The 25874-nt window shown below is 56.9% G+C and overlaps 6 protein-coding genes across 6 annotated transcripts; 2 read left to right on the top strand and 4 right to left on the bottom strand.

The window, feature by feature from the left end:
- Positions 1-1742: 1742 nt before the first annotated feature.
- Positions 1743-3859, top strand: COCSUDRAFT_63944 (hypothetical protein; the record flags this gene model as incomplete). The annotated part of the gene is made up of 2 exons (XM_005647300.1): positions 1743-1973; positions 3644-3859. 2 exons carry the CDS (start codon positions 1743-1745, stop codon positions 3857-3859), a joined length of 447 nt encoding a protein of 148 aa, XP_005647357.1.
- A 5158-nt stretch (positions 3860-9017) lies between these two features.
- Positions 9018-9848, bottom strand: COCSUDRAFT_63946 (hypothetical protein; the record flags this gene model as incomplete). Its single annotated transcript, XM_005647301.1, has 1 exon — positions 9018-9848. One exon carries the CDS (start codon positions 9846-9848, stop codon positions 9018-9020), a length of 831 nt encoding a protein of 276 aa, XP_005647358.1.
- Positions 9849-10384: 536 nt separating this feature from the next.
- COCSUDRAFT_63947 (hypothetical protein) lies at positions 10385-11381 on the top strand (the record flags this gene model as incomplete). The annotated part of the gene is made up of 2 exons (XM_005647302.1): positions 10385-10464; positions 11213-11381. 2 exons carry the CDS (start codon positions 10385-10387, stop codon positions 11379-11381), a joined length of 249 nt encoding a protein of 82 aa, XP_005647359.1.
- A 312-nt stretch (positions 11382-11693) lies between these two features.
- COCSUDRAFT_66409 (WLM-domain-containing protein) lies at positions 11694-18748 on the bottom strand (the record flags this gene model as incomplete). The annotated part of the gene is made up of 14 exons (XM_005647303.1): positions 18506-18748; positions 18248-18358; positions 17908-18093; positions 17647-17784; positions 17438-17527; positions 15850-16247; positions 14828-14963; positions 14312-14486; positions 13810-13934; positions 13577-13639; positions 13238-13472; positions 12842-12979; positions 12461-12585; positions 11694-12329 (listed from the first exon to the last, which is right to left on the bottom strand). The coding sequence occupies exons 1-14, from the start codon at positions 18584-18586 to the stop codon at positions 11694-11696; spliced, it is 2637 nt and encodes an 878-aa protein (XP_005647360.1). The 5' UTR covers positions 18587-18748.
- Positions 18749-19264: 516 nt separating this feature from the next.
- Positions 19265-20669, bottom strand: COCSUDRAFT_29418 (ribosomal protein S16). Its single transcript, XM_005647304.1, has 4 exons — positions 20544-20669; positions 20214-20314; positions 20046-20094; positions 19265-19926 (listed from the first exon to the last, which is right to left on the bottom strand). Exons 1-4 carry the CDS (start codon positions 20622-20624, stop codon positions 19792-19794), a joined length of 366 nt encoding a protein of 121 aa, XP_005647361.1. The 5' UTR covers positions 20625-20669; the 3' UTR covers positions 19265-19791.
- Positions 20670-22930: 2261 nt separating this feature from the next.
- On the bottom strand, positions 22931-24108 carry COCSUDRAFT_24052 (60S ribosomal protein L39). Its single transcript, XM_005647305.1, has 3 exons — positions 24086-24108; positions 23456-23559; positions 22931-23302 (listed from the first exon to the last, which is right to left on the bottom strand). Exons 1-3 carry the CDS (start codon positions 24086-24088, stop codon positions 23254-23256), a joined length of 156 nt encoding a protein of 51 aa, XP_005647362.1. The 5' UTR covers positions 24089-24108; the 3' UTR covers positions 22931-23253.
- Positions 24109-25874: the final 1766 nt, after the last annotated feature.

Genomic DNA, 25874 nt, shown 5'->3' on the forward strand with positions numbered 1-25874 from the left:
GGATCGGTCGAGGCCCTGAGCGGCGCGACGGCTCCGGAGCTAAGCGCTGAGACTGGAAGGAGGATGGCTGGCTGGGCTGCCGCAGCTGCCCCGGCCGCGTGATATTGATCCGGGTGTCACCGTCGATGAAGAACCGCTTTGGTAAGCGGCCCAAGTGCCGGTCCTCATCCGGCGTCTGGATGTATGCAAGGCACGCATTCCCGTTGCCGACGCCATGGGTGCCCACTGCCAACGGTCCTGGCAGGTCGCCGAGGAATTCGCCGCGAACAACGTATGTGTCCCTGGGGCAGCCAGCACAGTCCAGAAGGGTCTGAGTGAGACCCTTTCTGCAGTACTCGTACGGCAGCCCGTGGATGATGATGCAGGTGTGCTGGCAGTGGAACCGCCCAGCAGTGAGTTGCACCGGCACCGCTACGTCTCCGCTGCCCGGCACTGCACGCAGCCGGACAAGCTGGTCCTCCGCTGCCGCATGCCGCGCCGCAGCTGCTGCCGGGACCGTGTCAAACCAGAGCTCCACGCAGCTGTCAGCTGCGCCGGGCGATCCTCGCTGCTTGACTCCCCCGACATGCGGCGCGAAGTGAGCGATTACTCCTCTGGTGACCTTTAGCTCCAGCTGCATGCGCTCCGGGCTGCCATAAGGAACCTCCTCCTGCAGCTCAAGCTGGCCCAAGGCAGCCAGTAGGAGTGGCTCGCTGTCCCCCCACCGGTCTGGCCGCGGCCGGAGAAGCCTTGGCCGGGGAGTGCTCAACGCATGGGCATCCAGGGCTCTCTGAGGCTCCAACTGCCATGACTTGACAGTCTGCATCGTGCTGATCAGGCTGGCCAGGTGGGGGACCCAAGTTGCTGGGCAACTGCTGCTGCTGCTGCTGTGCTCCTCTCTACTACCTTGTGCTCCCCTGTGCTGATTGCTCCTGCTGATTAGCTCTTTAGGGCGTCCACCGTCCGCCGAGGAGGTCTTGGGGCCTTGTTCAAGAGCTGTGGCAGCTCCCTACTAAAGGCCTTGAAAACCCCTCGGGAAGCCTACAAAAGAGGCTCGTGTGGCCTCTTCCCCTGCCCCTATTTCCTCCCCGCACTCTTCCTCCCTTGTGACACTTCCCTCCTGCCCCTGAACCCTCTGGTCCAGTGGAGACGGGTAGCATTCGCGTAAAATATGTATATATATTGTCGATGATGGTAGTGGCTGAAAATAAGCTACATTGGAGGCTATCCGGACGTGTGAGCTCGCGGGATGGCAACTGTGTCGTGGTCGAAATGAGTAAATACGCACAAAAGTAGGCAAGTGGGGTATCGATCGAAAGCTGTGAACATTCTCTACACAATGCAAGTGAGAAACTTGAAGATGCTGGTGTATCGGTGGAGAAATCGTGTGAAATCGATGTATGGTAGTCCTTCAATTATCCTTAAACACATCGTCACGCAGGATCTAACTTGGCTATCTGTATGACCATGCTCTCATTTGGCCTTCTGCCATGACACCCGCTCGTGTCGATTCTTGTGTTGAACTCACACCCTCTCTTAGGGGGGCCTTTGCGATAGGTGCTCTGGGCACATGGGCGCTAAGAGCCTTCGTCATACCATAGTCAGGCACGGATGACTAACCTTTCACCAGTCCCGATCCCACCCCGGCAAAGCCCGGCCTGTCGTTCCTTGTCTGAGACCCCTTTTGCCTTAGAGCCCTGGGACCACAGATTGCCTACCAGAAGCTTTGCGCCTCTCCTACCTCTAACCTTTGCCAGCGCGGAATGGGGCTCCGAGTCACGTGCTTCCACTGGTCGAGGGACCTGTCGAGCTCGGCCCAACACGGCCCCGGGGGTGCCTCCTTCACCCCTGGGGCACTGGCCTCGCCACCCAGTGCCGGTGGCCTCGCCCACCACCGGACGTGTTTGCGCGGCTCACCCCTTGGGTATCCCTCGGCCAGACGGATCCATCGTGCGCCCCGCTACCTGTGGAGTACCGTGCCGGAGAGCCAGAGCGTTGGCGCAAGCTTACAGAAGACCACCCTGCCCAGGGCTTTAGGCTATCAATAGTTTTCCAGTGATCCTCCGATGTTTCTGTCTCACCGGCAGCCCCAACAATCCCCTTGGCCTGTCATCCGTGGCCTTCTGCCTTAGTGTCTGTCCTCCTCACCATTCACAGTAGTTCATTGAAGGCTATCTGAAGGGTTTAGGGTTTCCAACCCCAGTATCCACCCTTGAACCTGAGCGGGTGTCTAGGACCTTGGACATGATGCCTCCTGCCTATCCCCGCCTCCAATGTGGTGGGTGTGTTTTTTTTTTTTTTTTTTTTTTTAAAAGGGGAAGCCCCCGCTATTACACAGGTGCCAGTCGCACGCTTCCCAGCACGCATGCAATAGGATATTTGGGGAAACCTGTCAGAGTTGGGGCACGCAGAGCACTCCCGCAGGAGGATAATGCGATACTTAAGAGAAGCGCAAGCATGAAGGCATACCACAGAAAGGCAACAGAAAGGCTCCTAGCGATGGACATGTCCCAAGCACCAGAGGGTTACCTCATCCCCAGAGGCGCACTCCAGCCCGCCGGCAACGCAACACCGCTGAGGTGACGTTGGAGGACCCACGGGGCAAGCCTAGGGCTTGCAGCTGGAGGCAGGGGTCACAGCAAAGCAGGCAATCATCAATCACTGGCAGGCAATTATGGATGTGCGGGCAACCAGTGGTGGAACAGACATGAAAGGCACGTTTATACGGGCACGCTTCCCAGCACGCATGCAAAAGGATATTTGGGGAAACCTGTCAGAGTTGGGGCACGCAGAGCACTCCCGCAGGAGGATAATGCGATACCTAAGAGAAGCGCAAGCATGAAGGCATACCACAGAAAGGCAACAGAAAGGCTCCTAGCGATGGACATGTCCCAAGCACCAGAGGGTAACCTCATCCCCAGAGGCGCACTCCAGCCCGCTGGCAACGCAACACCGCTGAGGTGACGTTGGAGGACCCACGGGGCAGGTCTAGGGCTCTTGCAGCTGGAGGCAGGGGTCACAGCAAAGCAGGCAATCATCAATCACTGGCAGGCAATTATGGATGTGCGGGCAACCAGTGGTGGAACAGACATGAAAGGCACGTTAACACGGTCGGCCGACAGGGATAGAACAGGATCGCGTTCGGACCCATTACCACTAGGGGCCGCTCGGGGCTAGCAAGGGGACCCTAAACTATGCCTCAATCTGCCAGCAAGGTGGGGCACAAGCAAACGGTGGCATATGGGAGATTTGAAGCCGGAAATGAGGCGAAAAACAGGTAGGCTGGCGAGAACTCGACCAGATACACACACCCAACCACATCGGAGGCGGGGATAGGCAGGAGGCATCATGTCCAAGGTCCTAGACACCCGCTCAGGTTCAAAGGTGGATGCTGGGCTTGGAAACCCTAAACCCTTCAGATAGCCTTCAATGAACTACTGTGAATGGTGAGGAGGACAGACACTAAGGCAAAAGGCCACGGATGACAGGCCAAGGGGATTGTTGGGGCTGCTGGTGAGACAGAAACATCGGAGGATCATTGGAAAACTATTGATAGCCTAAAGCCCTGGGCAGGGTGGTCTTCTGTAAGCTCGCGCCAACGCTCCGGCTCTCCGGCACGGTACTCCACAGGTAGCGGGGCGCACGATGGATCCGTCTGGCCGAGGGATACCCAAGGGGTGAGCCGCGCAAACACGTCCGGTGGTGGGCGAGGCCACCGGCACTGGGTGGCGAGGCCAGTGCCCCAGGGGTGAAGGAGGCACCCCCGGGGCCGTGTTGGGCCGAGCTCGACAGGTCCCTCGACCAGTGGAAGCACGTGACTCAGAGCCCCATTCCGCGCTGGCAAAGGTTAGAGGTAGGAGAGGCGCAAAGCGTCTGGTAGGCAATCTGTGGTCCCAGGGCTCTAAGGCAAAAAGGGGTCTCAGACAAGGAACGACAGGCCGGGCTTTGCCGGGGTGGGAATCGGGACTGGTGAAAGGTGAGTCATCCGTGCCTGACTATGGTATGACGAAGGCTCTTAGCGCCCAGGTGCCCAGAGCACCTATCGCAAAGGCCCCCCTAAGAGAGGGTGTGAGTTCAACACAAGAATCGACACGAGCGGGTGTCATGGCAGAAGGCCAAATGAGAGCATGGTCATACAGATAGCCAAGTTAGAGCCTTGGCCGGCTGGGTACAGTGAATGGTGGATCGGAATCGTCACGCTGGAAGCGGCACGGGATGCTGGGCACTCCAGTGGATGACAGGTTGCGCGCCCGGCAGCTCCTCAAGCGCGCAGAGGACCGCGCGGTGGCACCATCGTGCCGCGAACTGCTCCCTGGTGATCATCGGGTCGCGTCCGCGAAGCCAGTCGCTGAGCACACCTGCTGTCTGCCGGACGTTGACGGTCGCGAGCCGCCAATCGGCAAGCAGGGCCTTCTTGCAGGAAGACAGGATGCGAGCCGCAACCGCTCCGGGGGTGATCGCCGCCGCATCTGGCTGGTGGCGGCCGCGCTGATATGCTGCCCACAGCTGACAGATCGTAGCGAGCCGCAGGCGATCCCAGAGCTGCCTGAGCTGCCGCGGCGGTCCCCAGATCCTGGTGTCATCGGCGAGAAGAAGGTCGGCGCTGCGCGGTGGCGCGTCGTCTCCGGTCACCGCGGCCCATGTCGCTGCGAACCAGTCCCACACCCCGGCGGCGAGAGGGCAGATGATGAAGACATGGGTGAGTGTGGCCAGCTGACCTGCACAGCTCGGATGCGGGCAAACGTGACCGGCGGGATCGGCGCGGTGGACGTGACGCGCGAAGCCGCCGACGAAGAGCTGGCCATGCAGCAGCCTCCACGCTGTCACGCGCTGCCGCCGGTCCAGATGGGAAGCGTGCACCACTTGCCACACATGAGCCCAAGGTGCTGATGGGTCTGCTGTGACAGCAGCAGCAGGATCAACAGTGACATCTGCTCCCTGTGGCACTGGTGAAGGGCCCGCTGGCGCGCGTGCAGGCCCGCCGCGGTCCCGCAGCGGAACCGGACGTGGCTGCGGCGCAGCCATCCAGATCGCCCAGGAGGAGGGATCAGGCTGCCCTCGAGGCCTCTTGCCTAAGACCTGCGACGCAGTACCAGCAGCTGCAGCCCTGGCCTCCCATCGCGCCTCGAGCGCCCGAAGGCCGCTGCGCTGATCATCTGTGGTATCAGCCCAGATGGCTGGTCGCAGCGGGCCCGCCGGGCTGGCCTCCCCCTTGCTGATCCTGTGAAGCACCTGTCGCCGCGCGGTGGCCTCCCTCACCACAAACTCATGTGCCGGCCGCGTGCCGAGCCCCCAAGCCTGAGGGTCCTGTACCTGGGATCCCCAGAGGCCAAAGAAGTATAGTGTGGGCGGCGGTGGTGGCGGTGGCTCCGGCAGCTGCTGCTCCCACTCCAACTGCTCCCCTGGCTGCTGCTCCACCTGCAGGTGCTGCTCTGGGTGCAGCTGCTCCGCATGCTGGCGCTGCTGACGTGTGCCGCTGCGTGGATGCCAGGGCCTGGTGATGTCCCAGTGCTGAACCAATGCAGGCTGCGCGGCCGGAGGAAGGAAGGCGTGCATGGCTGCAACGCCTCCGTCCACTGGCACAAGGGCTCCTGTGCTGCTTACTGTGTGGCTGAGAAGGTAGGTGCTACCTTCGGCTGTGCGAGACCAGACGCGGCGGTCCGACGGGTCCGGCGATGCGCACCACATAGCGGCCGGTGGCTGCACCTGGATGAGCGCTCTCCAGGCTGCTGGCAAGGCAGCCAGAAGGATGGGCACGCGCTCTCGCACCATCCGAACCGGATGCTCCGGGCCGCGCACGACATCGCGCAGGTGGCTGATCCTGACCAGGCCAAGCCTGGCCCAGTCCTCCCAGGCAAAGGGCTGCTTGTCTGCATCTGTGAGCTGCCTGTTGAAGAACAGTGGCTCACCCATGACTGCGTCGTAGCCGATCGCTTCCGGCTTCCGCAGGTGATGGGGCCGCAGCTGCTGGTAGGCATGCAGGTACTGGCGGACGCGCTGCGGGGCCTCCACATGCTTCGCTGCAAAGGTGGAGAAGAGCAGGAATCTTCCCAGCTGCCAGATGTGCTGCCGCCGCGCTGACACCGTGCCGGGTTCCTGCGCTGCCAGCCAGGCTGTGCTCCTGTACAGCCAGTGGTCGAAGTAGGCCTTCCAGGCCAGCTGCTCCGGCTCCAACAGCCTGCCCACCACCTTGGCCTGGAGAGCCAGGATCTGGGCCCTGATGTCCACCAGCGCGATGCCGCCGTGTGCGGCCGCGCGGAAGCAGACGTCCTTGCCTGGGAACAGCGCCGCCGCTGCGCCAGGGGTCACCGGCCGGTTCGCCGCGACGAAAGTGTGGATGGCTCTGCAAAGCCTCTGTAGCAAGTCTTGTGGCACCGGTATGAAGGTGGCATGGTAGGTGACCATGGAGGCCAGCACCTGTTTTGCGACGTACGCTCGGCCCAGCAGGCTGAGTCTGAAGCCGGACCAGCGGGCGATGCGGGCCTCCACCTTCTCAATGATGGCTGTGTATAGGGCTGTGGCAGCTGCAGCTGGCTGGGTGGACAAGGGAATGCCCAGGTGCTTGACGCCGTCGCTCGAAGCCGCGAAGGTGACTCCTGTGACTGGATCGGGCCCGGCGAGATGGCTGAGGCTGCCAAGCCCTAGGGCCTGGCTCTTGCTGCGCTGCAGCCTGGCTCCTGTGGCTGCGCAGTGGAGGCCCACGCTGGCCCCCAGCACGATCTGAGCATCCCGGGGAGTCCGCGCGTGCACGCTGGTGTCGTCCGCATGCTGGTGCATGACTGGTGCTGGCTCCCCTGAAGGCAGTCTGATGGGCTGGAAAGCTAGCTGGCCTGCAAGCATCCTGGCATGCGCGGCCATCGGCTGCGCGGCAAGCACAAACAGCAGCGGCGAGAGGGGGCTTCCCTGGAAGACGCCGGCGGCCACCGGGAAGGCATCGGTGTGCCAGCCGTTGAAGGCCACTCGCGCGGTCGTGCCGGAGTGCAGAATGTGCACCCACCGCTGCACACCGGGCCCGAAGCCCACCGCAGCCATGCACCGCTCAATCCAGGCCCTGTCAAGGCGATCGAAGGCCTTCTCGAAGTCCAGGAAGACCTGCACGCCTGGCTGGTGTGTGGCCTCCAGGTAGCTGATCTTTTTTTTTTTTTTTTTTTAAAAGGGGAAGCCCCCGCTATTACACAGGTGCCAGTCGCACGCTTCCCAGCACGCATGCAATAGGATATTTGGGGAAACCTGTCAGAGTTGGGGCACGCAGAGCACTCCCGCAGGAGGATAATGCGATACTTAAGAGAAGCGCAAGCATGAAGGCATACCACAGAAAGGCAACAGAAAGGCTCCTAGCGATGGACATGTCCCAAGCACCAGAGGGTTACCTCATCCCCAGAGGCGCACTCCAGCCCGCCGGCAACGCAACACCGCTGAGGTGACGTTGGAGGACCCACGGGGCAAGCCTAGGGCTTGCAGCTGGAGGCAGGGGTCACAGCAAAGCAGGCAATCATCAATCACTGGCAGGCAATTATTTTTTTTTTTTTTTTTTTTTTTTAAAAGGGGAAGCCCCCGCTATTACACAGGTGCCAGTCGCACGCTTCCCAGCACGCATGCAATAGGATATTTGGGGAAACCTGTCAGAGTTGGGGCACGCAGAGCACTCCCGCAGGAGGATAATGCGATACTTAAGAGAAGCGCAAGCATGAAGGCATACCACAGAAAGGCAACAGAAAGGCTCCTAGCGATGGACATGTCCCAAGCACCAGAGGGTTACCTCATCCCCAGAGGCGCACTCCAGCCCGCCGGCAACGCAACACCGCTGAGGTGACGTTGGAGGACCCACGGGGCAAGCCTAGGGCTTGCAGCTGGAGGCAGGGGTCACAGCAAAGCAGGCAATCATCAATCACTGGCAGGCAATTATGGATGTGCGGGCAACCAGTGGTGGAACAGACATGAAAGGCACGTTTATACGGTTGGCCGACAGGGATGGAACAGGATCGCGTTCGGACCCATTACCACTAGGTGCCGCTCGGGGCTGGCAATGTGACCCTAAACTATGCCTCAATCTGCCAGCAAGGTGGGGCACAAGCAAACGGTGGCATATGGGAGATATGAAGCCGCAAATGAGGCGAAAAACAGGTAGGCTGGCGAGAACTCGACCAGATACACACACCCACCACATTGGAGGCGGGGATAGGCAGGAGGCATCATGTCCAAGGTCCTAGACACCCGCTCAGGTTCAAGGGTGGATACTGGGGTTGGAAACCCTAAACCCTTCAGATAGCCTTCAATGAACTACTGTGAATGGTGAGGAGGACAGACACTAAGGCAGAAGGCCACGGATGACAGGCCAAGGGGATTGTTGGGGCTGCCGGTGAGACAGAAACATCGGAGGATCACTGGAAAACTATTGATAGCCTAAAGCCCTGGGCAGGGTGGTCTTCTGTAAGCTTGCGCCAACGCTCTGGCTCTCCGGCACGGTACTCCACAGGTAGCGGGGCGCACGATGGATCCGTCTGGCCGAGGGATACCCAAGGGGTGAGCCGCGCAAACACGTCCGGTGGTGGGCGAGGCCACCGGCACTGGGTGGCGAGGCCAGTGCCCCAGGGGTGAAGGAGGCACCCCCGGGGCCGTGTTGGGCCGAGCTCGACAGGTCCCTCGACCAGTGGAAGCACGTGACTCGGAGCCCCATTCCGCGCTGGCAAAGGTTAGAGGTAGGAGAGGCGCAAAGCTTCTGGTAGGCAATCTGTGGTCCCAGGGCTCTAAGGCAAAAGGGGTCTCAGACAAGGAACGACAGGCCGGGCTTTGCCGGGGTGGGATCGGGACTGGTGAAAGGTTAGTCATCCGTGCCTGACTATGGTATGACGAAGGCTCTTAGCGCCCATGTGCCCAGAGCACCTATCGCAAAGGCCCCCCTAAGAGAGGGTGTGAGTTCAACACAAGAATCGACACGAGCGGGTGTCATGGCAGAAGGCCAAATGAGAGCATGGTCATACAGATAGCCAAGTTAGAGCCGTGGCCGGCTGGGTACAGTGAATGGTGGATCGGAAGCGTCACGCTGGAAGCGGCACGGGATGCTGGGCACTCCAGTGGATGACTGGTTGCGCGCCCGGCAGCTCCTCCAGCGCGCAGAGGACCGCGCGGTGGCACCATCGCGCCGCAAACTGCTCCCTGGTGATCATCGGGTCGCGTCCGCGAAGCCAGTCGCTGAGCACACCTGCTGTCTGCCGGACGTTGACGGTCGCGAGCCGCCAATCGGCAAGCAGGGCCTTCTTGCAGGAAGACAGGATGCGAGCCGCAACCGCTCCGGGGGTGATCGCCGCCGCATCTGGCTGGTGGCGGCCGCGCTGATATGCTGCCCACAGCTGACAGATTGTAGCGAGCCGCAGGCGATCCCAGAGCTGCCTGAGCTGCCGCGGCGGTCCCCAGATCCTGGTGTCATCGGCGAGAAGAAGGTCGGCGCTGCGCGGTGGCGCGTCGTCTCCGGTCACCGCGGCCCATGTCGCTGCGAACCAGTCCCACACCCCGGCGGCGAGAGGGCAGATGATGAAGACATGGGTGAGTGTGGCCAGCTGACCTGCACAGCTCGGATGCGGGCAAACGTGACCGGCGGGATCGGCGCGGTGGACGTGACGCGCGAAGCCGCCGACGAAGAGCTGGCCATGCAGCAGCCTCCACGCTGTCACGCGCTGCCGCCGGTCCAGATGGGAAGCGTGCACCACTTGCCACACATGAGCCCAAGGTGCTGATGGGTCTGCTGTGACAGCAGCAGCAGGATCAACAGTGACATCTGCTCCCTGTGGCACTGGTGAAGGGCCCGCTGGCGCGCCCGCAGGCCCGCCGCGGTCCCGCAGCGGAACCGGACGGGGTTGCGGCGCAGCCATCCAGATCGCCCAGCACGCATGCAATAGGATATTTGGGGAAACCTGTCAGAGTTGGGGCACGCAGAGCACTCCCGCAGGAGGATAATGCGATACTGAAGAGAAGCGCAAGCATGAAGGCATACCACAGAAAGGCAACAGAAAGGCTCCTAGCGATGGACATGTCCCAAGCACCAGAGGGTAACCTCATCCCCAGAGGCGCACTCCAGCCCGCCGGCAACGCAACACCGCTGAGGTGACGTTGGAGGACCCACGGGGCAAGCCTAGGGCTTGCAGCTGGAGGCAGGGGTCACAGCAAAGCAGGCAATCATCAATCACTGGCAGGCAATTTTTTTTTTTTTTTTTTTTTTAAAAGGGGAAGCCCCCGCTATTACACAGGTGCCAGTCGCACGCTTCCCAGCACGCATGCAATAGGATATTTGGGGAAACCTGTCAGAGTTGGGGCACGCAGAGCACTCCCGCAGGAGGATAATGCGATACTTAAGAGAAGCGCAAGCATGAAGGCATACCACAGAAAGGCAACAGAAAGGCTCCTAGCGATGGACATGTCCCAAGCACCAGAGGGTTACCTCATCCCCAGAGGCGCACTCCAGCCCGCCGGCAACGCAACACCGCTGAGGTGACGTTGGAGGACCCACGGGGCAAGCCTAGGGCTTGCAGCTGGAGGCAGGGGTCACAGCAAAGCAGGCAATCATCAATCACTGGCAGGCAATTATGGATGTGCGGGCAACCAGTGGTGGAACAGACATGAAAGGCACGTTTATACGGTTGGCCGACAGGGATGGAACAGGATCGCGTTCGGACCCATTACCACTAGGTGCCGCTCGGGGCTGGCAATGTGACCCTAAACTATGCCTCAATCTGCCAGCAAGGTGGGGCACAAGCAAACGGTGGCATATGGGAGATATGAAGCCGCAAATGAGGCGAAAAACAGGTAGGCTGGCGAGAACTCGACCAGATACACACACCCACCACATTGGAGGCGGGGATAGGCAGGAGGCATCATGTCCAAGGTCCTAGACACCCGCTCAGGTTCAAGGGTGGATACTGGGGTTGGAAACCCTAAACCCTTCAGATAGCCTTCAATGAACTACTGTGAATGGTGAGGAGGACAGACACTAAGGCAGAAGGCCACGGATGACAGGCCAAGGGGATTGTTGGGGCTGCTGGTGAGACAGAAACATCGGAGGATCACTGGAAAACTATTGATAGCCTAAAGCCCTGGGCAGGGTGGTCTTCTGTAAGCTTGCGCCAACGCTCTGGCTCTCCGGCACGGTACTCCACAGGTAGCGGGGCGCACGATGGATCCGTCTGGCCGAGGGATACCCAAGGGGTGAGCCGCGCAAACACGTCCGGTGGTGGGCGAGGCCACCGGCACTGGGTGGCGAGGCCAGTGCCCCAGGGGTGAAGGAGGCACCCCCGGGGCCGTGTTGGGCCGAGCTCGACAGGTCCCTCGACCAGTGGAAGCACGTGACTCGGAGCCCCATTCCGCGCTGGCAAAGGTTAGAGGTAGGAGAGGCGCAAAGCTTCTGGTAGGCAATCTGTGGTCCCAGGGCTCTAAGGCAAAAGGGGTCTCAGACAAGGAACGACAGGCCGGGCTTTGCCGGGGTGGGATCGGGACTGGTGAAAGGTTAGTCATCCGTGCCTGACTATGGTATGACGAAGGCTCTTAGCGCCCATGTGCCCAGAGCACCTATCGCAAAGGCCCCCCTAAGAGAGGGTGTGAGTTCAACACAAGAATCGACACGAGCGGGTGTCATGGCAGAAGGCCAAATGAGAGCATGGTCATACAGATAGCCAAGTTAGAGCCGTGGCCGGCTGGGTACAGTGAATGGTGGATCGGAAGCGTCACGCTGGAAGCGGCACGGGATGCTGGGCACTCCAGTGGATGACTGGTTGCGCGCCCGGCAGCTCCTCCAGCGCGCAGAGGACCGCGCGGTGGCACCATCGCGCCGCAAACTGCTCCCTGGTGATCATCGGGTCGCGTCCGCGAAGCCAGTCGCTGAGCACACCTGCTGTCTGCCGGACGTTGACGGTCGCGAGCCGCCAATCGGCAAGCAGGGCCTTCTTGCAGGAAGACAGGATGCGAGCCGCAACCGCTCCGGGGGTGATCGCCGCCGCATCTGGCTGGTGGCGGCCGCGCTGATATGCTGCCCACAGCTGACAGATTGTAGCGAGCCGCAGGCGATCCCAGAGCTGCCTGAGCTGCCGCGGCGGTCCCCAGATCCTGGTGTCATCGGCGAGAAGAAGGTCGGCGCTGCGCGGTGGCGCGTCGTCTCCGGTCACCGCGGCCCATGTCGCTGCGAACCAGTCCCACACCCCGGCGGCGAGAGGGCAGATGATGAAGACATGGGTGAGTGTGGCCAGCTGACCTGCACAGCTCGGATGCGGGCAAACGTGACCGGCGGGATCGGCGCGGTGGACGTGACGCGCGAAGCCGCCGACGAAGAGCTGGCCATGCAGCAGCCTCCACGCTGTCACGCGCTGCCGCCGGTCCAGATGGGAAGCGTGCACCACTTGCCACACATGAGCCCAAGGTGCTGATGGGTCTGCTGTGACAGCAGCAGCAGGATCAACAGTGACATCCAGAAGCTGCAGCCTCATCGCCGCATCACCAGCCAGACGAGCTCAGCCACGACGCGGTCCTCAGCAAGCCGCTCTTCTTCAACAGGCAGCTCACAGCCGCCGACGGGCAGCCTCTTGCCTGGGAGGGCCTCGTCAGGATCAGCCACCCCGCGACCTGTTGAGCGGCAAGGAGCACCAACACAGCATCAGCGATCGCCTGCCGACTCTTCTCGCCGCTCTGCCAGCGTCATGGAGACAGCTCATCCAGTCCCAGCCAGCAGCGGCCTTGTGGCTGGAGTGTCCTGATCCGGTAGAGCGCCGGGTCTGGTCGCGCACAGCTGCAGGACACAACCATACAGCCAGCAGCACAGGCGCCCTGCACTGGAGCCTGCAGTCGAGCCAGCACAGTCCCAAGGCCCACCTTCAGACACAGTGGACGCCGCCGCGCCCGCTGCCGGGCAGGCCGCACCTTGGGCGCATGTGTGGAGGGTCATTCACACTTCCCATCTCGACCGGCGGCAGCGCATCACGGCCTGACGACTGCTTCACGGCAAGCTCTTCGTCGGCGCCTTCTCACAGCACATCCGCCGCGCAGATCCAGCAGGACACAGCTGCCCGCATATCGGCTGCGAGAGTCAGCCCGCCACACTCACCCACGTCTTCATCACTTGCACCTTGGCAGCAGGAATGTGGGACTGGCATGCAGCGACATGGGCAGCCATCACAGGGGAGACCGCGCCGCCTCGCAGCACAGACCTGCTGCTGGCAGATGACACCAGGGTGTGGGAGCCGCTCAGGCCTATCTGGCAGCGCTTCTGCTTAGCTACCATCTGCCAGCTCTGGGCCGCCTACCAGTTCGGCCGTCATCAGCCGGACGCCCACACATCGCCCGGGCAGCTCGCAGCCCGCATCTTCCTGCAGGAAGGCTCTCCTGGCCGACTGGCAACTTGCCACCGCCAACATCCGGCTGTCAGCGGGCGTGCTCAGCGACTGGCTCCGGGGACGCAACCCCACACTGAGCCGGGAAGAGTTCACAGCGCGCTGGTGCCACCGCGGAGTCCTCTGCACAGTGGACGCCCTTCCAAACGCACAGCCAGTCATCCGCTAAAGCGCACAGCACCCAGTGCCGCTGCCCGCTTGATGCTCTCCTCCACCACACATCGTACCCGGCCTGCCTTGACCTTAAACAGGTGGCCTGCCTTGGCCTTAAACAGGTGGCCTGCCTTGGCCTGAAACAGGCACTCTGTATGACCATGCTCTCCTGGCCATTTGCCATGACACCCGCTCGTTTCTTCTTATACTTTAAGGCCTGGTGAGGCTCAAGTGAAGCATGCGAAGGTGGAACAACAAGAAGTGACATTCGAGAGCCCTGGGCATGGTGATATGGGCTTCCGCGTACTAGCGACGGCGCTTCGGCGCTCCGGTCTTGATCTCCACTGGTAGCGGGGCCCACGACTGAGCCGCCCGGCCGAGGAATACTCATCTGCTTTGCTGTCACTGCTTTGCTGTGACCCCTGCCTCCAGCTGCAAGCCCTAGGCTTGCCCCGTGGGTCCTCCAACGTCACCTCAGCGGTGTTGCGTTGCCGGCGGGCTGGAGTGCGCCTCTGGGGATGAGGTAACCCTCTGGTGCTTGGGACATGTCCATCGCTAGGAGCCTTTCTGTTGCCTTTCTGTGGTATGCCTTCATGCTTGCGCTTCTCTTAAGTATCGCATTATCCTCCTGCGGGAGTGCTCTGCGTGCCCCAACTCTGACAGGTTTCCCCAAATATCCTATTGCATGCGTGCTGGGAAGCGTGCGACTGGCACATGTGTAATAGCGGGGGCTTCCCCTTTTAAAAAAAAAAAAAAAAAATACTCATGGTGTGAGCAGCCCGAGCACAGTTGGTGGGGGGCGAGGCCACCAACACTGGGGGGTGAGGCCAGTGTCTCGCGGGTCGAGGGTGCACCCCAGGGACCGTGCAGAGCTGAGCTCGGCGGGTCCTTCGACCGGTGGTACTCGGTACTGGGGGCCGCATGCTTCAGGCCCCATTCCGCGCTGGCAAATGGTGAAGGCGCAAGGAGCTCCGTCGCGGCAATCTGTGACCCCAGGGAACTAAGGAAAACATACAAGGTGACAGGCCGGGCTGACCCGGGGTGGAACTGCAGGAGTGAAAGCGGTCATCCGTGCCTGATACAACCCAAGGGGCTCTTAGCGCCCAGATGTCCAGTGAATCTGCCAAAAAACTGTGGTGGTGACCAAAGTAGGAGAAGAACGAGCGGGTGTCATGGCAAAAGGCCAGGAGAGCATGGTCATACAGAGTGCCTGTTTTAGGCCAAGGCAGGCCACCTGGTTAAGGCCAAGGCAGGCCACCTCTTCAAGGCCAAGGCAGGCCGGGTACGATGTGTGGTGGAGGAGAGCATCAAGCGGGCAGCGGCACTGGGTACTGTGCGCTCCAGCGGACGACTGGCTGAGCGTCCGGCAGGGCGTCCATTGTGCAGAGGACTCCGCGGTGGCGCCAGCGCGCTATGAACTGTTCCCGGCTGAGTGTGGGGTCGCGTCCCCTGAGCCAGTCGCTGAGCACGTCCGCTGACAGCTTTTTTTTTTTTTTTTTTTAAAAAGGGGAAGCCCCCGCTATTACACAGGTGCCAGTCGCACGCTTCCCAGCACGCATGCAATAGGATATTTGGGGAAACCTGTCAGAGTTGGGGCACGCAGAGCACTCCCGCAGGAGGATAATGCGATACTTAAGAGAAGCGCAAGCATGAAGGCATACCACAGAAAGGCAACAGAAAGGCTCCTAGCGATGGACATGTCCCAAGCACCAGAGGGTAACCTCATCCCCAGAGGCGCACTCCAGCCCGCCGGCAACGCAACACCGCTGAGGTGACGTTGGAGGACCCACGGGGCAAGCCTAGGGCTTGCAGCTGGAGGCAGGGGTCACAGCAAAGCAGGCAATCATCAATCACTGGCAGGCAATTATGGATGTGCGGGCAACCAGTGGTGGAACAGACATGAAAGGCACGTTTATACGGTTGGCCGACAGGGATGGAACAGGATCGCGTTCGGACCCATTACCACTAGGTGCCGCTCGGGGCTGGCAATGTGACCCTAAACTATGCCTCAATCTGCCAGCAAGGTGGGGCACAAGCAAACGGTGGCATATGGGAGATATGAAGCCGCAAATGAGGCGAAAAACAGGTAGGCTGGCGAGAACTCGACCAGATACACACACCCACCACATTGGAGGCGGGGATAGGCAGGAGGCATCATGTCCAAGGTCCTAGACACCCGCTCAGGTTCAAGGGTGGATACTGGGGTTGGAAACCCTAAACCCTTCAGATAGCCTTCAATGAACTACTGTGAATGGTGAGGAGGACAGACACTAAGGCAGAAGGCCACGGATGACAGGCCAAGGGGATTGTTGGGGCTGCCGGTGAGACAGAAACATCGGAGGATCACTGGAAAACTATTGATAGCCTAAAGCCCTGGGCAGGGTGGTCTTCTGTAAGCTTGCGCAGCTGGATGTAGGCGGTGGCAATTCGCCAGTCGGCTAGGAGAGCCTTAATGCAGGACGACAAGATGCGGACTGCGAGCTGCCCGGGCGATGTGTGGGCGTCCGGCTGATGATGGCCGCGCTGGTAGGCGGCCCAGAGCTGGCAGATGGTAGCTAAGCGGAGGCGCTGCCAGATAGGCCTGAGCGGCTCCCACACCCTGGTGTCATCTGCCAGCAGCAGGTCTGTGCTGCTAGGCGGCGCGGTCTCCCCTGTGACGGCATTTTCCTTGTACAGAACATGATGCGGCCCTGTAGCAGCGATTGCGGCAGCGCTGGACTGAGCGCTGGCGCTGCCTAAGGCCTCCTGTCTGTGTGGTCCGGACCGGATCCATGTCGGCCCAGAAGAAGTCGTACGAGATGCAGTGAGAACTCAGACTTGCATGCGCTTGGTCCGGGGGAGTTAGCCATCAGCCGTGCTTACCGGCCATGCAGCTTCCAAATAGGTGAGCCCAGGGGCTTTGATTACGCATACGTAAAGTTTGTTTTGGGTCCTCAGCTGATAGTGTCAGTACCTGATGACAGCTGATCAAAACAATTGCGTCATAGGAAACGGTACAAGGGAGGTAAATAATCATAGATGTACAGAGAGAATTGGGGGCACAGATTTGGATATATCGCCTCTAGAAAATTCAATATTGACTGACCTGCCCGTTCAGCATCCTGTGGAAAGTACTCCAATCAGAATCTGTGGGGGGCATCTGGTCCTCCTATGTGCCCTCCCAAATCAGAGTCCTCCTAAAAAGCAAAGCGGGCGGTGCAGGACCACCGACTCAGCACAACTCAAAAAGCCAAATTGAAATGTGCTTCCCCAAAAACCTTGATTTCCCCTCCTGATGGCGAGAAAGTTCCAAACAAATGATTGACAAAAATCTATAAATTGCGTATACTTCAATGATTGGAGCGAATCAAGTGCAATCTCAGAAACACATCAGAAACACTGCAGGGCACGCTGACTGTCAAATGTGATGTTCAGGCCTTGCTCGATTCAGTCATCATCAGAATCAACTGTGAGGTCCACTACATCTTCCTTGGACTCCTTCAGGGATCTCTGGAAACTAGGGCTGCCCCTCGCAGAGCAATCCAGTTGGGAGTTGTGGGAATGTGCTGACCCTGAGGCACTGCTTGCCTTTGCTGTGTTTTGAATGCCTTGCTTATTCCAGGTGGTACTGGCACGACTTTCTTCTACAGCTGCATGTGATGCTCCGCTGGCGGCAGGCTGACCATTCTCGATTGCTGTGATGTCTTCATTGCTGAAGTCTGTACCAGAACGATGCCCGCATGCACATCCAACGTCATCCTGTGCTCTCCTTTCGGCTGCCTGGGCTGCCGCCTGCATTCATGCCATATCCGGTCAGGAGTGGGCAGGCTGCTGTTGCATCCTTTTGCGTCAATGGAAGATATTGAAGCAAACTGTGCAATCTGTGGAGGTATAAAACATTCTTGCCGCACAAATGCATCACAGCAATATGCCAATTGTGTTTCTCATACACACACCTGTTGTGGTGTCAAATTCTGGCTGATCCCTCCCAAGCGGTGGGGCCCTTTCTGCATCAGGTTCCCAGTCCGCGCGCGTGCCTCAGCGGCCTGGACACCAACACCAGCGCATGCTAAATTTAGAGTGTGCAACCATGCAAGAGTATCGGGTGAGAATTTTTTTTTGCAACCTGCAGGACAAGACTTCGTAATGTCGGTCTGCCACCCACCTGCAGCATCTTATTGCGCAATAGAGCAGGGCTGGGATTGTGGCCACCAAACCCTCCTGCGCCCAACCGACCCATCGATGGCGCATCAAACCCTTCCCCTGTCCCAGTAATCCCCTTTGCGATAAATTCATCCAGCTCCTGTGCATCAGTTCCAGAAGTGACACATGGTGCCTCCAACACAAGCCTTCCGCTAACAGGGTGGACTGCAGTGTATCAGCATCAAATGTCCAGGGAATCTAGAATAGGTGTGCTGCTACTCACATCATTGATCTTATCCAGCAGTGCATAGAAAGTGGCATTGTGAGGACCATGCACGTTGTGGACGAGCTCATGCAGCATCGTGCCGAGGATGAAATCGTAGGACAGGAAAGACGCGCTGCTGCCACTTTCTCGCAGCCGCAGCTTGATTTCCTTGGTTGTCCCACCGCCACCCCCAATGTTGAGTCCCTGTGACAGTGTGCCTTCAAACATCATGCATAAAGCAGAAGCTTGCCTCTCTGTCAAACACTGCATTGTTCACACGGGCACAGCAGACATGAAATGCATGGCTATTGAAGTTTAGGGCTTATTTGCAACTGGTTTGCAAGAGTATTCGACGTACCCAGACCCTGCTATTACAAGAATAAAGTTCTGAGAGGAGTGGCACGCTCCAAGAGTGCTTGCGCATCACAGGCTGTACCTGTTTTGCCACTCTCTCTAGCAGTTCCTTGGCCTGAAGAGATCCAGTACCAAAGCTGATAAGTTCCTCAATATGAAACACATGTGCATGATTATTTCACTATTGTTACCCTTTGGACAATACCCATCAAGGATAGCACGAAAAGAGTCTCAGATCGAGAGTGAAAAGCAATGCTATTACCTTGGAGCTGTCTTTCTGAGAAATGTCGCATCGTATGTCGCACACCCTGTACGGATCTAATGATGGATGGACAGGCATCATTAGCAAGCAAATGTACTACGATAGTGCCATCTCACAAGTAGGCACGACAAGTTTTGCATGGCTGATGTCCTTCTGTGACCGGTAGCGCAGCAGATTATTCATTCAGATTTAAGATTCAAGCTAGTATGAACAAGCAAGTAAATAAGTAAATTTCAGAATTTGTTTGTAAGTTTCCAACGCATGCTTCGTGCATCCTGGTCTCAGAGGGGGAAGGGGCAGCTTCGTTCAACTTCATCATGCCCTACAAGGGGGATATGAAGATCTTAATACTTTCGTCATGACCATTCTGATCCAAGGGGGCTCATTTACTACGTTGATCTTGTCATTGCTCTGCTTGTTGGGTGTTGAAGTATTCAATCCGAATGTGCTAGCAATTGCTACCCCAGTGGCATGATCATGCCACTGCCAGTGGGAAAGCCAGTTGTAGCACGCGGATTCCCTTTACCCCGCTTTGCCGCACTGCATGTGGCATAATGGTGTGTGAAGTCACTGAACATTTCTATCTATGCAACCTCATGGAATGTCATATTCTTGAACAAGGTATGGGATATGATTGACCTAATTCGAAAGGAAAAGACGGTTGGCCTGGAAATAAGCTCATTTGATGAGCTAAGAAACTTGCATCGTCCAATTGGACGCGTAACAAAACCATGAGAAAGGCAATTGATCGTTTGCAAAGGTCCTTGTCCACTTCGTTACAATAGGAGAAGCCAGATCCTTGTCATGACTGATCAGTCTACATACAGTGCTCCGAGCATTGCGGCGGCTCTGCAGACACCCTGTTGCAGCTCTACAAGAGACCGCCATCCTGAGAGTAAGTATCCAACGTTGCTTTCAGCAGCAGCTGCTGAACAGCCACATCACTACCACAAAGCTCTGGCCACATTCAGAGTGGCCCCATGTTGCACACTGGGAGGTTCATCAACTCCGTCAGAAATATGCCAAGTGGAAGTACCATCGAATTGTATTGTGCACTCTATTTTTAAAGTTGACAATGCCACACCGGCTGTCAAATAATGAGAACATCAAGGCGCTTCATGCAGCACAAAATATTGAAGTTCTGTCACTTTACAGGACCAGTTGTGTCCTGGCATAGTTGTACTGCGCTGGCATGACGTTCAATCCCGAACCGAAGAAGTTGGTAAGCAGAACGCTTTCTCACAAGGTCCAGAGACTAGCGCTCATGGCAATCACGGCATGTGATCTTACTCGATCACCATTGCCTTCTTCAACAGGTTGCTCACGGTGTCTGAAGGCACTGCACCAACCTCCAGCCACTTCTTGATGGCAGGAGCATCCAAATTTGTCTCCTTCTTCAGAGGGTCGTAGTGGCCCAGTCTCTGGTGGGACAGCAAGAACAACCGGTCAGTGAGGTGCAAGTGAGGGTTGTTGCCACCCTGAGTGATGGACGTTGGGCACTGATGTGATCAGATGATCGAATATAGGTCACTGTGGTTACCTCAAGAGGCCTGCCATCTCTTCTGGACCTCGAGTCAATTGCCACCAGTCTGTGGTACCCAAGCAGAGCTGTCAGCACACGTCAAGGTGTGGACAGGCAGGAAGTTATCGACAGGCAGGTCGCCATCGGCAAATTTCGAAATACATACAGACACACAGAAAAACTGACCTGTAGAAGGGTTTCTTCTTCCTTCCAAACCTCTGAAACCGTATGGCAACCTTATTCTCGATCTGTAGTGTGGACTGCCGCAAGCAGGCCCTTTGAGCGACCTGTGAGCATACTTTCAACTCAAACACCAGTGCATTCACTCACAGGGGACAAAACTACGGTCAAATAACAAAGCATGACCTCTCCCTCACGTATAATTTTGCAACAAACGGTGACAGCCAGGGACATGCTATGGTGGCACCACAGCACGATCCAATCCGCAAATAGCTTGTAAAAGACCCAGCTTCAACGGAGTTCAGGTGTTGTGGAGACAATTTTATCATATCTCACCGGTCTCAAACTCTGAGTGCTGGCCAAATTCGCAACGGAGCTGAGCCCACTAGTAGATGGCGCCAGACTGGTGGAAATCATTATGATTCTTTCTACGATCGTGCAAAAGTCTCCGCCACGTTTCACAAAACCCAAATGTCCAAGCTGTTCCTGAGCCACCACCAAATGCTATCTGCAGGAAAGAAGACTAAGGATTGCGTAAGCACCCGATCGGAAGCGGCGTTGGTAAATTATGCGTGCAACACATCAATCGTACATTTGTGTCCTTGACAGGGATGATTCTCGATCTGCAGAGTGTCCCGTGACAAGTCTTGGACCATCATCACGAATTAGAGCAGGATATTTTGTTCTTGCGTGCACCTTTTTTTGTGAGACGTGAGGTGCACCGATACTGTTCATTCTTCTTATGTCCCCATGAGCGTCACGTCGCCTACGCATCTTTATCCAGCTGTAACACTGCTTGACAGCGACGACGAGGAACAGGCACGCATTCCTGCTTTGAAGCGTTGAGTCCTGCTTGAAAACAAGCGCTCCTGAGCCTGTTCCATAAGTCCTGGAAGCCTTCCCAAAATGTGACTGTCCCATTCACGCGTTCTTTCATGCTTTTTCTTATTACGTTCATAAAAGATGGCTCAATGTTACGGCGTGACTCACTGGTTGATTAGTGCGGAAAGCACTTGGCTGCAGCACACCCAAGATACCCTTCATTTCGAAACAAAGCACACCAAATGTTTGTTTTACTATCGCCAGGCGGGACCCTCTGGCCGGCCAGCACATGCACACTGGCAGAAGCCCGCAGCAAATGCCAGAGCGCAGAGGACTGCAGGTGATGCACACTGTTTCCTTTGCAGGGCTCACTACTTCATCAGCCTGAGCAACAGTGCGTGCATGCCCACACTACTGTATGTCTTGTTGATGTGAGTCACCATGCTGACACTGGCTGTGCTGGTCCCAGGGAATCGGCGCCCTCAAGCACGGGTGAACTGGAGGGATCCTGACGCCAGCAGAAGGAGCGGCCCTACGGTGAGTCCTGAGTGAGGTAGTTTACACTTGGCTGAGCGCTTTCTGATGGGGTCTTAACGGTCGTTCACAAGTCCAACGCTTCCCTTGCTGTTGCTGGTTCAGGGCAATGGTGGAAGTGATGGACCTGTCATCGACCTCACATCATCCAGTCCTGTTGATGACGATGTGATGCTGGTGGCAGCATCACCTCCTCCGCAGAACAGCAGAAAGCGCAGGCGAGTTTCTCTATTGATTGAGCAGCCCCCGGCTCCCCCAGCGCCCAACGCCAGGGAGGAGGCTCCGTCAGCTGATCCGCAGTGTGCAGTCTGCTTGGAATCAATGATGCAGATGTCCTGCGGACCCTGCGGGTGAGTGCCATACCACGTCTCCTGCACATTCCAAGCAATAAAGTATGTACAGCAGAGCGCTTGATTTGCTCAGACATTCTGCGTGCTTCTCACTACTGACTTCAAGGTCGCATGCAGGCATGTCTTCTGCGACAAGTGCCTCCGCGCAGCAGTGAAAGCACAGAAGAAGTGTCCAACCTGCCGCAAAGTTATGCAAGTCCGCCAGATTCACCGTGTCTATTTAAATGTTCACTAGCTTCAAGAGTACTATTGTATTCAAGTAGTAGGTGTAGATTCTTGTTGAGGAGCAGGCCCTGCAGAAGACATGTGGAACTGCTTGCTTGAACAACATGAGAATTTCAATATCAAACTGAAATGCAATTTAGCAATTTGCCAGTGAAATCACTAGCTCAAATTAATTACGGCGCACAAAAAACTGCTGCAACCTGACATTGCGTGCAGACGCACCATGCAGGAGCAGAACGTAAAGATTAATCTGCTGAGCAGAGATGAAGTTGTTACTATGACGTCAAAAGAAATGCATTTCAAGTCGCCGTCTATAGATAACCAAGCACATGTGTCTTCAATTGTGGAAGGATTCTGTTCAAAGTTCTCTTGATCACTTGTATTGATCCACAGATATCTATATCATCGATGACAAGATGTGCTTCAGCATGTACCGGTATCTGAAGGTGACAGGAAGTCTGCAGACTGTATCAGAAAGACTCGAAGCCTTGCAGCACGGCAAATTTAAGCGTCTTTGGGCCATTTAAGGCAGACTTGGGTGGAAGACTCTCCATAGAGCCGGGGGCAGATGCAGTCACTGCCTATACGGTATACCTACCACACTCTGGCAGAGTCCCCTCAGGCTGACATGGGATAGTTGTTTGAAGGTGCAAGACCTGGAGACTTCGAGGTCATCACAACTTGCAGACTATGAGAATGTTTTTGGAATTCCTGAAATACTGCAGGAGATACAGGAATGCACTTCCAGCTGGACAAAATCACTAATTGCGGACAGTATTGTGTCATATTATTACCAGCCTTGCTATTACATGCTTGCTGTTGCCACAGTTCGATCTGCCAATACAAAAGTAGTGTCTTGCAAGCTTCCAAAGGTGACAATCTCAGGTGAGGCTCAGCTGGAAGGACTCCCAAGAAAATTGGTGCTTGTATTGATCTCCTCAACAAAAGGGTATTGATTTCATCAAGGTACTGAAGGGCCTGCAACTTGTACACTGCGCCTCTTCGTAGCCACGACTGTGTCGCATACTTGCTGTTGATCTTGCGTGACTACTTGACACTGCCATCGTGATGATCACCATGAAGCGTCCACATGCTGCAGCATTGCTGGCTGAAGCTCAGAATCCAAGCTTGGTACGGCGCCAATGCCTCCTCTTTGCATTGTATCTGTTGGACAACAACACAATGCGATCTGAGTCTCGAGTGCAAAGAGAAGACTCGAAGACCCTTTCACAAGCACTACTATGATATCCCTGTTTGCTGTCACCGAAACACGCCGCTGCTCCAGGGATGCCGTAACCAGACAGGAAAGGCACACACCTGATCTTGTTGTCTGTCCGGAAACGAATCCACTGGGGGATGGGGCGGTTCTGCTTTGCCTTCTTGGCCAGCTTGCGCTTGATGAGGAAAGTCTTCTGGGACGGCTGCATGCATCAAACAGTTGTTAAACAGAGGCCCCTAACGATGGAATTTCGCAATGACTTCTGCCAACTTCGAGCATCATTCTCATAACCAACTGGGAAGGAACAGCTCCCAGAACGATTCTGCTAACTATCACACTGCAGAAGCCATTCTCATCATGGTTCCGACAAACAATATTCGTTATTACAACGATGTACAGCCTGTAATCATAATCAAAAAGCAGTCATCTCAAAAAATTTGTGGCCGTAGCCCAACACCCTGCTGTATACATCTCAGAACCTGGCAACAGAATCCCAAGGCTGCGGGGCAGGATGAACGCTAGAATCAAACAATTAGGCGACTTTGAATGACCCATCAATGGCAGAGGACACCACCGACAACCTCTGAACCAATACTAAGGGTCTAATCCACCCTCCCAAGGATCGGACAAGTTGGAGCAAAACTGCTCAAAGGAGCACCATAGGCCGTCAGAAATTCCTGTAATCTCTGTAACACTGTTGATACGTTCCAGGAAGCAGGGCTGCTCACCATGGCTGCAGATCAGAGCTTGGCCGCCACTCTGACTCCTGCCTGAAGCCTGCAGCCTTTTGCCCGAGGCCGCTTCCAAATTTGGCACCTGCAGCCAGCTGCCAGGTCACCTTTCTGGCCAGGTGCGCCCACGTGAAAGGTGGCCCTGGCATGGATGGCGTCAGAAGAATGTGTGAGTTCGGATGCACTTGCAGCATCAATCTTCAGGTTTAGCCAGTCGTTGTATTGCAGGGTTGGGGATGCCGGACCCTGTGGAAATAAAAGCTTGGTCCTAGATGGGCATCGGTGATGCGGGATCATTCTCTCTCATTGCCAGTAGATCAGAAGGTAGCAGACGCGCAGTACATGGATGACGATAGTCTCCCTGTCGGCGACATGCCGGATGAGGCTCAGGCAACGAGAGGCGTGGAAGGCGATCACACAATACGGGGGAGCAGAGGGGCTTCAGGACTGTCAGAAGGTTTGAGGGATTTCGTAAATGGATCAGTAAAACTCAATATATCCTGCTGTGTCTTTTTTATTTATTTAAAATCTTGTCCCACAGTCCTAGAAGGCAGGGAGCTTTTTCAACAACCTTGCAGCAGCAGTGTGTCATATCACAGGAGGGCCTGATAAAGAGAAGAAAATTCTGCTGAAACGGATAGGACAGTTGCATAAAGCTTACGCGGAAATGCAACAAATCACGGCACAGAGGGAGCTTGACGAGAACAAGGTATCCAAGACGTGCGCAGCAAAACCGGCCTCAACAGCTGCATCATGGAAGATGTTTTATTCGGCTATGATGTGCTCACAAGCCATACTGTCCCTTATTGGTGCAGGCGCGCACGTCTCAGGTCCTGGCCGAGAGGCAGATTGCTGTCACCTGGCCACAGCGTCGGATACAGAGCACAGCTGTGCTGCGTGCGGCCAATGAGGATGCTGCTAATACGGAGCCTTCAAACAATACAAAACATGGCAAGGTATGCCCTGCCAGACTTGCACCAATATTTGTTGGCTCGCAAACCTGTGAAACCTGTCCTTTGATGACACGCATGTCCTGCAGGGCAAGGGACACGATCAGAAGATCAAGGTGCACACCTCTTTGCAGGGCACCCTTCCCGCCCCTGCCATCAAGATCCCATACCAGGAGAGAGTCCCACCGTACAAGTCATGGTCGTACCTGATGTCAAATGAGCTTGCAACTGAGGTTGGCGGTCGCATCTTCTACACAGATGCCACAGGTGGGTGCGCATGGCGAAGTTGTTGCAGGTAGTCTTGCGCAAGGCATGCAGGGCATTCGTTCTGTGCATTCCATAGCCTGAGGGGAAATTGGCTGATTGTGCAGGCGAGACCATACCTGCAAGCGACAGTGAGGACGAAGACAGGAGGGGGGAGGGGAATCTGGAGGGTGCGCACAGGGAGAGTGAGGAGTGGGTGATGCGCCAGCTTGCAACAGAAAGGGGGATCACTTCAGACGTGGTGGAGGCCCTTGCAGATCGGCTCGATGCAAGCACCTGTGAGTTCCTCCGTCGCGCTGCATGACCTCTTATCACATTGAATTGTTGACTTGCATCTTGCAGACCGAAAGCACTGTTGTGTGCATTCAGCTGCCGTGGAAGCTCGGCTAAGTGCCCTCCTAGCGGATCCGAAAGAGAAACTGGCGCAAGCCCAGACGGTGTCATCCGTGAAGGACGGCGTGGAGAAATGTGCCAAGAACTTCTGTCGTCGTTGCCGCACCTACAGTTGCCACACGCACATCAGCGGGCAACACGTGCGGTGAGACTTCTCCACCCGTATTTATCTTAGAATG

Source organism: Coccomyxa subellipsoidea (assembly GCF_000258705.1).
Source record: "Coccomyxa subellipsoidea C-169, whole genome shotgun sequence".
In the NCBI taxonomy this organism is placed as follows: domain Eukaryota; kingdom Viridiplantae; phylum Chlorophyta; class Trebouxiophyceae; family Coccomyxaceae; genus Coccomyxa; species Coccomyxa subellipsoidea.